A 13,211-nucleotide genomic window follows, 5' to 3' on the forward strand; every position below is an offset into this window, starting at 1 on the left:
TTTAATTTTATTTTTTTACAAAAATATGAGGAACTTTCTGTAAAATATCTAAAAATCACGTATCCTCCGATGGCTAGTTGTCTATGCTGATATGACAGGTTACAACAATTATTTTATGTACTAAACCGCATGGCTTGACTATTCTTACTGTCCCGTCAATTAGTACCGTTAACATACATGAATCGTACTCAACTGCAATAATTGCTACCTCTTCATAAAAAGATGCGTCACTGAAGGTGACAGGAACACATATCGACAAAGAAATAAAGCCTTTTAAATTCTACGTGTTTTTTTGTTTTTTTTTTGACGATTCTGTATTCCAAAAAATGATCATCGTGCCCAGTTGCGCACTAGAGACCTGGAGAATGTCTCTAGTTGGGCATCGCGCTCCGTGGTACTAGCTACTGGCGTCAGTGCTTCTTCAGCCTGGCCCCTAGGTCCTGTCTAGACTCTGCCAAATCGCCAGTTCCTCCGTCCAAGATTATGTCCGTCCCACGGGTGCTGTCCAGCCTGGACGGTCTTTACCCTTTCCGCTATCACAAACGCCGGGACACAAATTCCGTCCGCATGCCAGCGAGCACAGAATAAAAGCAGACGGAGCTTACAAGTTGCCTGCCGTAAGTACTGTAGTAGGACAGACGCACATTACCGAAAGGGCTCATCCGAGGAAGCCAGGACAGTAATTGCATTGGTAATTTAATTAACTATGAAATAATGTAATAAACTATGCATACTGAACACATTATCATGTCAGTTAGATTTTGAAATGTGTACATGAGAAGGGCATGGCACAACTAATGCCCACGCCATTTTCCAAACACAAGCATTGGGCAATTAAACGTACGAAGAGATTTGTATAACGTAGTATGCATAGTCTATAGTGTGGAACAATAACCAGCGTCCTTTTTCCAGTGGAGTTTAAATGTATCAGCCGCAGTTTTAGATTTCTTCAAAAGCAACTACATTCCGCTCTGCTACTTCTACGCGATGCCCCATTCCAAGTATTGCAAATATAGCAAACGTTTAAAGACGGGGATGAGAACTTTCGTCAATGGTAGGGCAGAAAATAGGGGGGCGGAATAGATTTGGGTCACTGATATCATTAAACGGCTGAGGGTAACACTGTAAGGATCTCCTCTATGCAAGGAAACTAGAAGGGCAGGGTGAAAGGCGAATCTCTTAGCGCAGACCTAGGCATTAAAGACTTGGGTGTTTTCATAGTGATGTAAGCAGATAAGTTAGGCTACCATCCAGACGTTCGACCACTGCAACACCGCTGGCTCCGTTTGCGTTGATGAGCTGTGGAGCTACTTATCCACGCGTAAATCATTTTGTGCTTTAATCAGAAACTAGAAAGACATCGTCTTAAGTGATCTGGAACAAATGCATTTTTAAAAACGTTTTAAAACGGTTATTATTTGATTTCACCCAAATAATAACTACTCTGAAAAAAAAATTGTTCAATTGTTGATTTCATCCAAATAGTAGCTACTCTGAAAAGTGACCAATTAGTATTTAATTAATCTTCTTTCCAAGAATTAGATTTCATACTTGTAATACAAGTATGACCTGTGAAAAACCTTTGAGAAAGAACGTGCTTGACATCTAGTGGTGAATGGAAGAAATTATGTTCATATGTCTCCTGTCAAATCAACGAGACTCAGCAGGTCCTCAGTGCGTTTCCTAGACGAGCACACCTTAATCATTTAGGCTTATCTGCATACCCATCATATCAAGCTAACTTGACTTGAACACTGACGCAGATTGTATTGAGAACATGTCTTATCCAAAATGGAATTCCAGGAAAATATACACAAAGTTATCGCTTAATAGGGTTTGCTATAGGATAGAAATACTTTTCTAAACTCTTCAATTCAATGCTATATTCCTTTGCAAGCCAACAATTCTGAACCATGACTGTGGTCTGCTCAGAGTTCCAGTTGTTTAGAGAGAAAGGCAAAGTCTACCAATGCAGAACAGCTCTCATTGAAGGTGTGTCATCTAATGTGAGCAAACAACCATAATCTTTCCCGTACTATTTTCCCAAAGCACACACCCCACCCCACCAACAATTTCCAAATCCTCCAATCAGTCTCCAGCTAGCAGTGACCTGCACAGGAAACAAGAAAGCACTTGTCAAGATATATGGTTCTTCACTCCTTCCCTACTTACTTTCCCTCCTCCACCTCAAACCTGTATTTCCTGTCCTGCTTACGACACAACAGCATTTCTGTCCCTGTCCCATTGACACAGTGTATGTGGTGTGAGAGAGACGACCATGGAGGACACCAGCACGGAGGAGGATATTGAGTCCCTGATCGAGGGCTTGGCATACATCCCTGGCCATTTTCACCTGCCGCTGCACCTGAACGAGGATGTGGGTGGATCGGCCGCCCTCCGCCACCGTGACACGCAGCTCAAGCGGGAAAGCCTGCGGGCCGAGCTGGAGGTCGAAGCTGGGGAGCTGCAGTACGCTGTCCGCAACATGCTGGGCTTCCTGGCCTACCACCTGGACGAGATGGAGGCGGCCGAGGAAGCCTTCCGCAGAGTCTGCCAGGAGTCGCCGGGAAACCTCAATGCCTGGGCCAACCTGGCCCACGTGTACGAGCGTCTCGGCTGCGAGCAGGAACAGGGGGAGTGTCTGGAGCGGGTGGCCGCGCTCATGGGCACAGAGACGGATGAGGGCCAGGCAGAGTGCAGGCTCAGGACAGCTCAGTGTCTGGCAGAGCAGGCCTTCGCCCATCCTCATGATGTGGATCTGGGGCAAGATGAAGATCTCCAGGAGAGGCTGACTGCTGCACTGGCACTGTATAACCGTGCACTCCATTATGGAGGTGATCTGGTGAGACTTTGCCATCCTGATAAAAGCATAACCCTTTTGATTCTCTGGAGTAAAACACTGTGATGCTTCATAATGTAAATTCTCTGTTGCTAATTATTATAGGTACCTACAGAAGAAAAATGGAGCTGGTATTTCAAAATGGCAACAAGTTACATAAGGTCATATAATTCCCATTCATAGTCACACTGTTCAACCAATACTTTTGCCTGCTTTGCCTACTTTTTATTCATACATTGGCTACTTTATTTATACAAAACAATAAACTCTTGCAAGAAACAGGCTAAGCTCTTTCCAGACACTAAATACATTATCACGAAATCTATTTGCTTTTGTAGATTAAGTGGTATTGTCAAAGATCCAAAGGATTTGGAGTCTGCCAGGCTTACCTACTTCAACAAAGCTCTCAAATTGCTAAAAGACACTCTGAAATCAGACAAGACACACCTGAAAGGTAACCTGCATCTGGCTCATTGTGGTTCATCACATTAAGAAATCAAAGTTTTAGATTTTAATTTGATCTTTGTTCCTTTTGCTACAGTTTATGAGTACCTCGAAACACTGTGGCTTTATTTTATTATATGGAGTTAAATAGTCTATCTGATGATTAATGAAGGAGGCTGACGAACAGTTAAAGAGCAACTCATAAACCTGTCTGTCTTGTTTTACATGTCAATATTTCCTCAATCTCTGGCCTCTTTCAGGGGTTGTAAATGATCTCGGAAGCCTGCCACTGTCTTTATGCTGACTAAAATTGGCCTGTGTTCCTAGCTCTTTCCTGGTGTTATATTGGTCTCATGCTGGAGAAGATAGAGGAGTTCCCCACTGTACCGATGTCAGTTCACGACTGTGGCCTCTCTGGCTCTGACCCACTGTCATGTTATGGATCGGTACTGTATGCTAATTCAGACATATCAGATGACAACACTGCACATTCTGCGGATGATTTACTGATGTGGATTTGCATAGGATCATTCTTGCTAACTAGCTGGCTATGGTTCAACATTTTTGTCTAGACTTTATTCTAATTTACATTATATACTTCCTGTGATGACATAAAACAATGAATATGCAAATCATTTTTAATTACACATTCTCCATGATGCAAATACACAATATTATAATCCGATATTGAATGTGTGTAAGGTTCACTGAAGGCATATGAAAAACACAAGAGAACCAGAAGCCTCTTGGTAGGCGAGCTCTGTGGCTGTCTGTTTTTCTAGCTCCTACATTCAGTTTGTTGCAGTGATCAACACAAATGTTAGATCTTTTTTTAACTCTGCAAGAAGCCATAAGTTAACCATTTTGTGATATGTGTTAAGAGGCTTGTAGTTCTTTTAGCTTCTCACCAGCGTCATTCCTTAATCATAAACTCTATGCAAATAGAGCCTGCCTTGGATAACACGTCCTAATTTTTCTTCGCGTTTTCCAAATAGTTTTCCTCAATCTTTCACATGAGCATTATTTAACAGATGAAACCTAGACTAAAGCAAAATGGCTTGTGCATGAAAAGATTAGGAACCACTATTGAGTTTAGAAGCAATGAGAAATGTCCCTCTCTGGCTGTTTTTACAGGGCATTAAACTGGCCACAGATGACGCCTTTACATTGAACCAGCTAGCCAATGTATTTTTTTGGTCAGGGAAATATGAGATGGCAATAGGTATCTGCAACATGGCCCTGACCACCCTGCCTGACCCAGAACTGAACTGGCAAGCCTACTGCACCCGGGCGAAGGTAAGTCTAAACGTCACAACTTTGCCAGTCCTACAGTCAAGAGATATGGGTGAGCAACTTTAACTCAAGGGTATTTGTATCCGTATTAGATTAACCATATTGGAATCACAGTCTCTCTATTTCAGGGAACCATAATTAATGAACTGTTTGACTGCTCAGCTGTTTTTTTGCCCACCTGTGTAGTTGTGTATTTATTTCATGCACGAGAGCTTGGTGAAGGTCTGGCGTTTATCTGATGGCGTTTGTCTCTGGAGTGTACTGGTTTTGTCTCTTCAACGTGAGGAATAAGAAGGTGTCACTGCCAGGAAAGCAGGACACCATGAGCCTTAAATATCAGAATAAATTACTGTCAAACCATTAGAATTGTCAGAATATGGTATGGTAACAATACAGTATATTGTTAAGAAGCAAAGTTGTAATGGTGAATATATCAGTTGACCACAATCGTGAATGACTGAAGAATACATTTATCATGAAGAAAAACACTGGATTGGATCATAAATCCTGTGTGTCAAAGATTAGCACACAGAGAAAATGCACCAGTATAACCTACAGGGCTTTATCACAAGATATAAAATCACTAGAAGGCTTCACAACCCGGTTACAGTAAAAGGTTCATAAAAACTCTGCAATGGTCTAAAGGAAGGAGGAATGTATAAAGAGGAATAGAAACAAAAAGCAAGTCATCTCATCTGTGTAATATTGTGGCCTGGGCATGTATAGCTGCCAGTGCAACCTGATTTCACTGAGAACGCTCCAAGTTTCAAATTGCAGAAGACAATAATAAAAAAACGGAACTAAAGCACCTTTGAAGTTTAGATGGACAAAATGTGTAGTGTGCTTAACTGTCTAAATAATGTACCCTTGAGCACCATTACTTTTAGAATGATGCATTCTAGGGCTGTAATCTTTGTGCGCTTCATCCAGTATGCAGTTAATGAATTAAAGGTGGCATACAGCACTTACATCTCAATCATTGTTTTATTTCAAATCCAACGTGCTTGAGTACAGGGCCAAAGTATTTACATTGGACCAGTAACTTTAACTTTAAGTTACGGTACTTGACTTGTAATTGAAAGGTTGCTGGTTCAAGCCCCACCACTGACAAGTTGCCATTACTGGGCCCATGAGCGAGGCCCTTAACCCTCAACTGCTCAAGTTGTACTCAGTCATAATTGTAAGTCGCTTTGGATAAAAGCATCAGCTAAATGTAATAAATTTCTTAGCCAGTAACAAGTCTTTCATATGGAAACTGCTGTTGCACACACTCTCCCAGCTTAAGGTCACAGGCTATGTGAAGTCCTTGGAAAGGGCAAAGCAGAGCTTGGAAGGGAGTCCTGACCGGCAGGACCTGAAAGAGGCGCATGCTGACCTCAAGCAGGTGCTGAGTGTCCGGCCCTGTCTGAGAACCCACCTGGAGATGGGGCAGGTAATGAAGGAATGTTGGGTTGTGCAAGTTCTGTTCTCTAAATTTCACAGAAACTAAGCATGCCTCCATGTTTACGAGCATCATAGTCCACTACCTTTCCCCATCAGGTTTTTTACTACATGGGTGTGGACGCGCTGCAGGAGAGCCTAATGGTGGACGAGATGGCAGTGAACCAGGCTCTGGTCAGCCTGGCCCAGGCCCTGCAGTGCCCGCTAGGCACCTCCCTTCCGGAGCTGCAGCTGCTGCGTGGCCGCTGCCTGCTGCTCAAAGGGGAGGAGCAGAATGCCATCGACTGCTTCAGACGGGCCCTGGAGCTGGAGCGGCCCGGGAACCAGGAGACGGTGGCCCTGTCTTCCCTGCTCTGTGCTCTGCTGGACAGCTTCTTGCAGAACTCAGCGGACCTAAGCCGCTGCATAGACCAGCTGGAGGAGTGCGTGCAGCAGGCCGAGGGCAGGCTGGGCGCCGGTGCTGTCAAGACCGAGCTCAGACGGCTGTGCCGCGAACGCACCGAGGATGTGGCTGAGCTGTCCAGGGAGCTGGTGAAGAGGGGCAAGTTGGGAATGGTGAGGAGGCTCCTGCAGACTTTACAACCTCCAGGAAAACCCTCCATACTTGGAAGGTCTCTGTCTGTGTGAGAGGAAGTGGAGGAGGAGCTGGAAGCCAGATTGCCTCCCTAACATGGACTCTTTGGTTGCTAAGGGGATAAATTATGTCGGATGAGAGTGACGATGTACAAGAAAGATGACTTTTTTTTTTTTATCTGAGAATGATTTACAATGTAGAGTACAATTGTTACTAATTGTGTAATACTGAGGTCAAGCCTAAATTATACAAGGCAGAATTTGACATAATAGTGATCTTTACTTTCCCTCAGTTATGAACAACAAAAAATATTTTTATCTCCCAAGTACTGGCTGTTTTACCTGGGATTATTTATTAATTTTTTCATTATTTCCACACTAGTCTAGATTCCTGTTTCACATAAATGTACATTTCCATTGAGTCTTACTCATGCCACCAATCTTGAAAGTCCACTTAAAGCAAACTACTGTCTGTTGGTTTATTAAATTCAAAACAAAAAATGCTGAGTGAATCCAAGAATGTGGCCCACACCTTTGTATCACAGGCTTTGTCTGTCATTTTAGATGGCTTTGTCTGCCTAACACGCTGGAATGCTACTCTCATCTGCAAAACATCCGTCACATCACGCATGCGGAAGACCAACGTCCTGGGCCTTTATTTAAGACAGTCCAGCTATTGTAGCAATGCCCAGTATGTTATTACAAATTAATTATTACAGGTTTAAATGACAATACCCACCGTAACCTCTTTCAAACAATATCTTGACAACCCGTTCCATCGGACCAACCTAAAGGTAACAGCTTGAGAATGGAAGCCTGAATGGAAGCTGTATGTCAGTGATCATCCAATTTCCACAATTAAATATTTTTAAATTGTTGATCCAGGAACTGGGACAATGATCATAAGGGCTATGTTCATTAAGCACAGTTCAAAAAGATGTGTTTTCTGAAATTTAGAGTACTAGCTAGTACATACTTACTGCAGAGTACATCTACATGAAACGATGACGTTTCAGGATATTTCAGGATACAAAAACATGGAACAAAGTCCTTTCACAAGATATTGAGGTTATTTGAACACTAGTGACGTAGCTTTGCCCTTGTATACTCATACAAGCCATAGTGAATGGACTCCAGTAAATAGTTATGGTCTCTGTCTGTCAAATCCCTTGTCTGATGCCTTGTAAACATCTTAGGAAAGGCCATCTTACCCAGCGGTGCTGCAAAGGAGGTGTTCCAGCACTTTCTTTCAGCACAGTGGCTTCAGAAGCAGCAACCTTCTTAGTAGCAGACATACATGCAGCAAACTCCATTATGACAGGATCTTAGTCAATGGCTAGTACATTCAATGTCCTTCAGTCCTTCACTTTAATCCATGCACTTTCTTGTTGGAAAAGTACTGCTCACAAAATGGAGACCCTTTTACCAACACAATGAAGCTAGGTGTTCCTGCCTGTACACAGCAACTAAAAGAAGAAGAAGAAGAAGAAGAAGAGAAATAACAGCAATCAAGACAAGCACTCACTATACTGCTTTTAACTCAGCAATCCAATCACTGAATGTGCAATGGGGAGAAAATCCAGTGTGAATACCATGGGAGCTGAAGAATCTTCAGGAGTGATGTCCCCACATCCACTTCATATAGATGCTGTGTCTCATGGTCTTCAAAAAACACCTATAACGACAGGTAAAAGATGAGCGTGTAGATAAGGAGTCAAGAATGTAAAGAAAATAAACCATGAAGCTTCACAAAGTCAATACGCACTGCATGCTTACACTGGAAAAACTGTTAGGCTTAGCAAGGCCTATATACTGACCTGAAGATGTTGTGGGTGATATTTTCTTTCTGTGTCCCAGGGAGGCAATTCCTCTCCAAACATGACTGCTAAATGATCTATAAAGCTAAACAACAGGAAAAAGACACGTAATATTTCATATTGAAATTTTTCTTCACACACATCAGACAGACCAAATCTGGCCATGCTGCGTTCAAACACACCTCGAGTTTTCACAGAACGCAGAGACAAAGTCAGTCTGCCTGTGCTCGGGGTACAGGAACAGCACTGGCCAGTGGAGGGCACCCTGCTCGTCCAGGTACACCTGTGCTCCTGTGGCCTCCTGGGAGTCAAGCCCATCCAGGTACAGCTCTGCCATGGCTGCTGTAGTTCCATCATCGCTGCCATCCTCTTCGCTATCGGATCCCCGATGCTGAGGTTGTTTGGGTTGCAGAAGCCTAATGCCTCGCTCCTGGTGCAAACAACAAGCGGAGCAGCTTAACATTTTGAATGCATATTGCATAATGTAATAGACTGCTTTACCCTTACCTTAATGGCAGCTAGTAATGTTCCCCTTTCGGTCTGCTTCTTTTTTTCTTTAGCTTTAGATTTCCTGGCATCTCTCTCTGCTGCCCTCTAAAGCACACAGACAGCATCTTACTGACCAAGAGCACCAATATGAAAACATGTAAAATTAAGATGTTTACAACTCACATAATGATGTGGGTGACACACAAGAATTTGGTTAATTTAGTGCACCAAGCCAAACTGATTAATGGAATAGCGAGTAGTTAATTGTGTTTGGAGCTGTGATCTGATTTATGGTCCTGTATGCTAGTTTTGGCTGTGCCTACCCTCCGTTTGTCTGCTGTGGATCGGAGCTCCAGCAGTTTCTTATCGGTGGGCAGAAGCTTGAGCCCCTCATCGCACCACTGTAATGCAGCAGCATAATTACGCAGCTCCATACAACACTGGGCCCCTGCACGCATGCGCACACGCACACACACACACACACACACACACACACACACACACACACACACACACACAGTCTCACAGGTTCCTTATAGACTGGATAGTGCCACAGATCTTGCACAAACCTGTAATCACACTTAAAATGTCCATTTTAGTGCATTTCAGATTTTACTGCAGTTTTTCCACAAGCAAACGCAAGTGTAACAGAGTCATTTACCTCTGATTATGGCTTTTAAATGGCATGGTTTCACTTTCCTTGCAGAAATTGAGTCATTCAAAGCAGATCGCAAATTTCCTACCAAACAGTAAGAAAACATACAAACTTTCGTACAGGTTTACCCAACAAGTACTGTATACAAGAGCTACACTGGACTGATTTTTTTCCTGTAGGATTATTATGGATTTTGAATCAGTATATTTTACTTCAGTGCCTAACCTGCCCTATCCAAGGAAATCTTTTAAGTCGTTAAACAGGGTTAGATGGTCTCTTCATGCATTAAAAATTGAGCGAGAGGGGTTCATACCTAGATGAAAATGGGCAGCAGCGCGGTTAGTATAGAGGATGGCACTGAGGTCTGAGTCAGAGCAGTTCTTTTTCAGCCCTGCTGTATAGGACACTATGGCTTTCGTATAGTTCTTTTCCTTAAAGTACTCGTTGCCCTCATCCTTCAGGCTCTTTGCTTGCTCTGTGGAAATACAGGCGGTATTAGTTCAACGCGGTGTTAAAACAAGTGAACGCAGTGCTCGTCTGTCAACAGCTAGAGGTCAGCGAGTGGTACCCTCAGGTGGTCTTTCGTCATCGTGTATAATAGACTGCAGACAGGCAAGGTCGGGGTGCTTAACCGGGTCTATGTCCTCAGGAGCTGTCTTCATGAACATGGGCACCTTATCAAATTCCTATAATAAAACACAACGACATTTTAATGCGAGGACCAGCCAGCCGCAGCCTCTAGCAAACAAAAACAAAAACATGTCTGTTCTTACCTCTTCCCAGTTGCTTTCGTTAAATGCGTTTTTATACTTATGTGTCTTGAATTTCTCCATAAATTCGTCCATGCCGTCATCGCTATCCTCGCCTTGAGTCGGTGAAGCCATTGAATTTGTTCTTCTAAAGGCACAGTCCTTACAGGACCCCGTGCTCTAATGTATCACAATTTTTGTCAATTCGCAAGGTTATAGATCCGGTAAACACAGCGTGCACGTTGTACCTCCGGATGTTAACGCCAAATACATCACTCCTATCGACTATCCAGACAAGCTCCAGCTGCCTACCGCCACCATCTGGCCGGGAGCCGCCACAAAACGAAACAAACCCGACATGAGCTGGAAACAGGCGCATTTTCTACCACCAATTCCAAACTATTCTATCAAACTGCCCCGTTTTAAGCGTTTCCAGCATGCGTTATGATACACTGAGTGTTGCTGCACGGTATATATGATTGTACATTTTTATTTAACATGTTTCCAGTGTAAACTACTGTGATAACTTACTTGCATTATTTTAATTACCCAGTCAAACAGTTAATGCAATAAAACACAAGAGATTTATTAAAAGAAGGGCATTTGCAAGAGGTACACAGGTAACATCTCTATAATCAATTAATGACACACAAATAGTGAATATTTTCACAAACTACCCATGATAATATTTGCACCCTGACCAGACCACATAATTGCAGCTGATATATAAATTAATCACATATGTAAGAACGGTAGACCATCTCGGTTATATTGTCTCTACTCCACTCAAAAGGTCCAGCAGGCCATCTCGGTTAAGGAAGAGGGTCTCCCCACTTTGTTGACACACCACCTCAAACACAGGCTTCTCCTCCATTGCCTTCTGCCCCACCACCACCACATAGGGGTAGCCCAGCCTGCCAGCGTCCTTCAGCCGCTTGCCAATGGTCAACTGGGTCCGGTCGTCCAGGATCACGTCCCCTTTTAAATTAGGGAAACAGTTCCCCAAGTGATGGGCCAGCTCCTCGGCCATGTGAATCACCTCGCTGGCTTTGCTGCCTTTTTTAGGCGGCACGACACAAACTTGGTAAGGAGCAAGTAGTCTAGGCCAGCGGATGGAGTCCTCGGAGGAGAGCACTTCGATGGAGGCGGCGAGGATGCGCGTGACCCCGAGGCCGAAACATCCCATCTGTGCCAGCGCAGGCTTGTTCTGAGCATTAGTAAACATGGCACTGAACACTTGCGAATACTTTGTGCCGAGGTAGAAGGTATGTCCCACTTCAATGCCTTTTGACTCGGTCAGAGGCTGTGTGAGGCACTGGGGGCAGTCCATTCGGCCAGCTTCCAGTGCTTCCACATTAGCAGAGAAACCACAGTTCCCACACATAAGCAAACGGTCTTCTCCTACATCAGCTGGCAGATGAAACTCGTGCGAGAGCGTTCCTCCGATGTTGCCTGTGTCGGCCTGCACCTGCACCCACCTCAGTCCCAACCGGTCAAGAAGACGCCTGTAAGCATGGCACACGGACTGGTAGGTGTGAAGGGCTGCCTCCTCGCTAACGTCAAACGAGTACATGTCCTTCATATAGAACTCCCGGCCTCGCAGCAGACCAAACTTCGGCTTCTGCTCATCACGAAACTTCCTGGTTACCTGCAGATCACACGTGAAAGTTATGCATGACTACATTAAGCTATAATGAAGCAAGAAGCCTTTTCTTCAACCTTTTTTATTTAAAATATTAACAGAACAAGCTGTCCCATTTACTGGGAACAGTGCCAAGAGGTATTCTGAATACCTGGTAGAGGAGCAGAGGCAGCTGCCTGTAGGACAGCTTGGTCTGCGAAGCGAGCAGCTCTGTGACGACCTCTTCGTGTGTGGGCCCCAGGCAGTACTCTGCATTGTGGCGGTCACGCAACCGGAACATCTCCTTCCCCATCAGCTCCCAGCGGCCACTGCACCTCCACAGCTCGGCCCCACACAGCGCAGGCATGTCCACCTTCTGCCCGCCAATGGCCTGCATCTCCTGGTCAATCAGCCTCACCAGCTTCTCCATGGAGCGCACTGCGGTGGGGAGATAGTGGAAGCATCCAGGGCTGGACAGTTGAATCAGGCCTGCCTGCAGCATCAGCCTCTGGCTGTGGCACGTCAGGCCCCCTGCCTCCTGACCTTCGCGGAGATTCGAGGGCTGGAAGAGGCGTGATACCAGTGGCATGGGAGTCACGGGCATAGGGGGAGTGCAGGCTGAGCGTGCGTGCTGGGCTGCACAGTGGTGGCTCCTTCTACACGCTTTGCTCAGAGATCTGGGCAGTACGGCATGGAGTTTGCGGAGATGGAAATGCATCAGCGCCTCCATTTTGGGGAACTCTGTTTTGGAAAACTTAAATAGGAAGGTGAGGAGGGGGGGGGGGGTTCCAGCTTATTTAAACTCTAGTCATGTGATATAGCTCTCTCGCCGTCTACACAACTCTGCAATAACAATAACAGCACTAGCCAAAAAAAAGTCACCGGTACAAATGTCAAACAATGAAAAAGGCACAGTAAGCTGGTAGGACTAATACAAGCAGTTTTGCCATTCTCTATAGTGATATAACGCTAAACAATTTTGAACGAAAAATACATTTCGTTACTCTTGTGCTACTGATGCAGTTCCTCAGCAAGGGAGTAGACGTTACCCACCTAACTGTCCGAGCTGCCGATGCTAGCTTACCTAGCTAACTAGAGATAGGTACGTTAACTAAGATAGCGAGCCAGAAAGGGTGAACCTCGAAATTTTAAAAATCTCACCAGCTATAAAATAACTTATTTATCTACTCAGACACACTCCTCGGGTAGGTCGCCTTAAATTGCTCAGAGAATCAAGCACACCCTTAAAAAGAAACTGGCACGACTGCAGAGACCAAGGACCGTTTATACT

At 44.5% G+C, this 13,211-nt stretch overlaps 3 protein-coding genes across 5 annotated transcripts; 1 reads left to right on the plus strand and 2 right to left on the minus strand.

Annotated features, from left to right (window-relative positions):
- The first annotated feature begins 519 nt into the window (after positions 1-519).
- On the plus strand, positions 520-7,037 carry ttc22 (tetratricopeptide repeat domain 22). Its single transcript, XM_027013587.3, has 8 exons — positions 520-617; positions 2,254-2,842; positions 2,945-3,000; positions 3,178-3,293; positions 3,611-3,729; positions 4,418-4,579; positions 5,856-6,008; positions 6,116-7,037. Exons 2-8 carry the CDS (start codon positions 2,279-2,281, stop codon positions 6,641-6,643), a joined length of 1,698 nt encoding a protein of 565 aa, XP_026869388.2. The 5' UTR covers positions 520-617; positions 2,254-2,278; the 3' UTR covers positions 6,644-7,037.
- A 185-nt stretch (positions 7,038-7,222) lies between these two features.
- On the minus strand, positions 7,223-10,555 carry ttc4 (tetratricopeptide repeat domain 4). Of its 3 annotated transcripts, XM_027013588.3 has the most exons (10): positions 10,324-10,555; positions 10,119-10,236; positions 9,864-10,025; positions 9,557-9,634; positions 9,219-9,343; positions 8,914-9,000; positions 8,589-8,836; positions 8,407-8,491; positions 8,182-8,264; positions 7,223-8,055 (listed from the first exon to the last, which is right to left on the minus strand). In XM_027013588.3, the coding sequence occupies exons 1-10, from the start codon at positions 10,432-10,434 to the stop codon at positions 7,953-7,955; spliced, it is 1,200 nt and encodes a 399-aa protein (XP_026869389.1). In that variant the 5' UTR covers positions 10,435-10,555; the 3' UTR covers positions 7,223-7,952. The 3 variants fall into 3 exon arrangements, with proteins under 3 accessions (XP_026869389.1, XP_081573033.1, XP_081573032.1); XM_081716907.1 differs by lacking the exon at positions 9,864-10,025; XM_081716906.1 differs by lacking the exon at positions 9,557-9,634.
- A 309-nt stretch (positions 10,556-10,864) lies between these two features.
- Positions 10,865-13,176, minus strand: pars2 (prolyl-tRNA synthetase 2, mitochondrial). Its single transcript, XM_027013562.3, has 3 exons — positions 12,974-13,176; positions 12,093-12,674; positions 10,865-11,947 (listed from the first exon to the last, which is right to left on the minus strand). The coding sequence occupies exons 2-3, from the start codon at positions 12,648-12,650 to the stop codon at positions 11,066-11,068; spliced, it is 1,440 nt and encodes a 479-aa protein (XP_026869363.1). The 5' UTR covers positions 12,651-12,674; positions 12,974-13,176; the 3' UTR covers positions 10,865-11,065.
- Positions 13,177-13,211: the final 35 nt, after the last annotated feature.

The sequence above is a fragment of the Electrophorus electricus genome, chromosome 7 (genome assembly GCF_041902795.1).
Source record: "Electrophorus electricus isolate QZ-2024a chromosome 7, ASM4190279v1, whole genome shotgun sequence".
In the NCBI taxonomy this organism is placed as follows: domain Eukaryota; kingdom Metazoa; phylum Chordata; class Actinopteri; order Gymnotiformes; family Gymnotidae; genus Electrophorus; species Electrophorus electricus.

What these genes read in the sequence shown, in the direction of transcription:
- ttc22 (XM_027013587.3), top strand. Translation starts at nt 2,279, where the DNA reads ATGGAGGACACCAGCACGGAGGAGGATATTGAGTCCCTGATCGAGGGC. An exon ending in CACTGTCATGTTATGGATCG is followed by an intron (nt 3,730 to 4,417) that starts GTACTGTATGCT and finishes CTGTTTTTACAG; the next exon opens with GGCATTAAACTGGCCACAGA. An exon ending in CCTACTGCACCCGGGCGAAG is followed by an intron (nt 4,580 to 5,855) that starts GTAAGTCTAAAC and finishes ACACTCTCCCAG; the next exon opens with CTTAAGGTCACAGGCTATGT.
- pars2 (XM_027013562.3), bottom strand. Translation starts at nt 12,650, where the DNA reads ATGGAGGCGCTGATGCATTTCCATCTCCGCAAACTCCATGCCGTACTG. An exon ending in TGCCTCTGCTCCTCTACCAG is followed by an intron (nt 11,948 to 12,092) that starts GTATTCAGAATA and finishes TGTGATCTGCAG; the next exon opens with GTAACCAGGAAGTTTCGTGA.
- ttc4 (XM_027013588.3), bottom strand. Translation starts at nt 10,434, where the DNA reads ATGGCTTCACCGACTCAAGGCGAGGATAGCGATGACGGCATGGACGAA. An exon ending in ACGAAAGCAACTGGGAAGAG is followed by an intron (nt 10,237 to 10,323) that starts GTAAGAACAGAC and finishes GTTTTATTATAG; the next exon opens with GAATTTGATAAGGTGCCCAT. An exon ending in TTTAAAAGCCATAATCAGAG is followed by an intron (nt 9,344 to 9,556) that starts GTAAATGACTCT and finishes GCATGCGTGCAG; the next exon opens with GGGCCCAGTGTTGTATGGAG.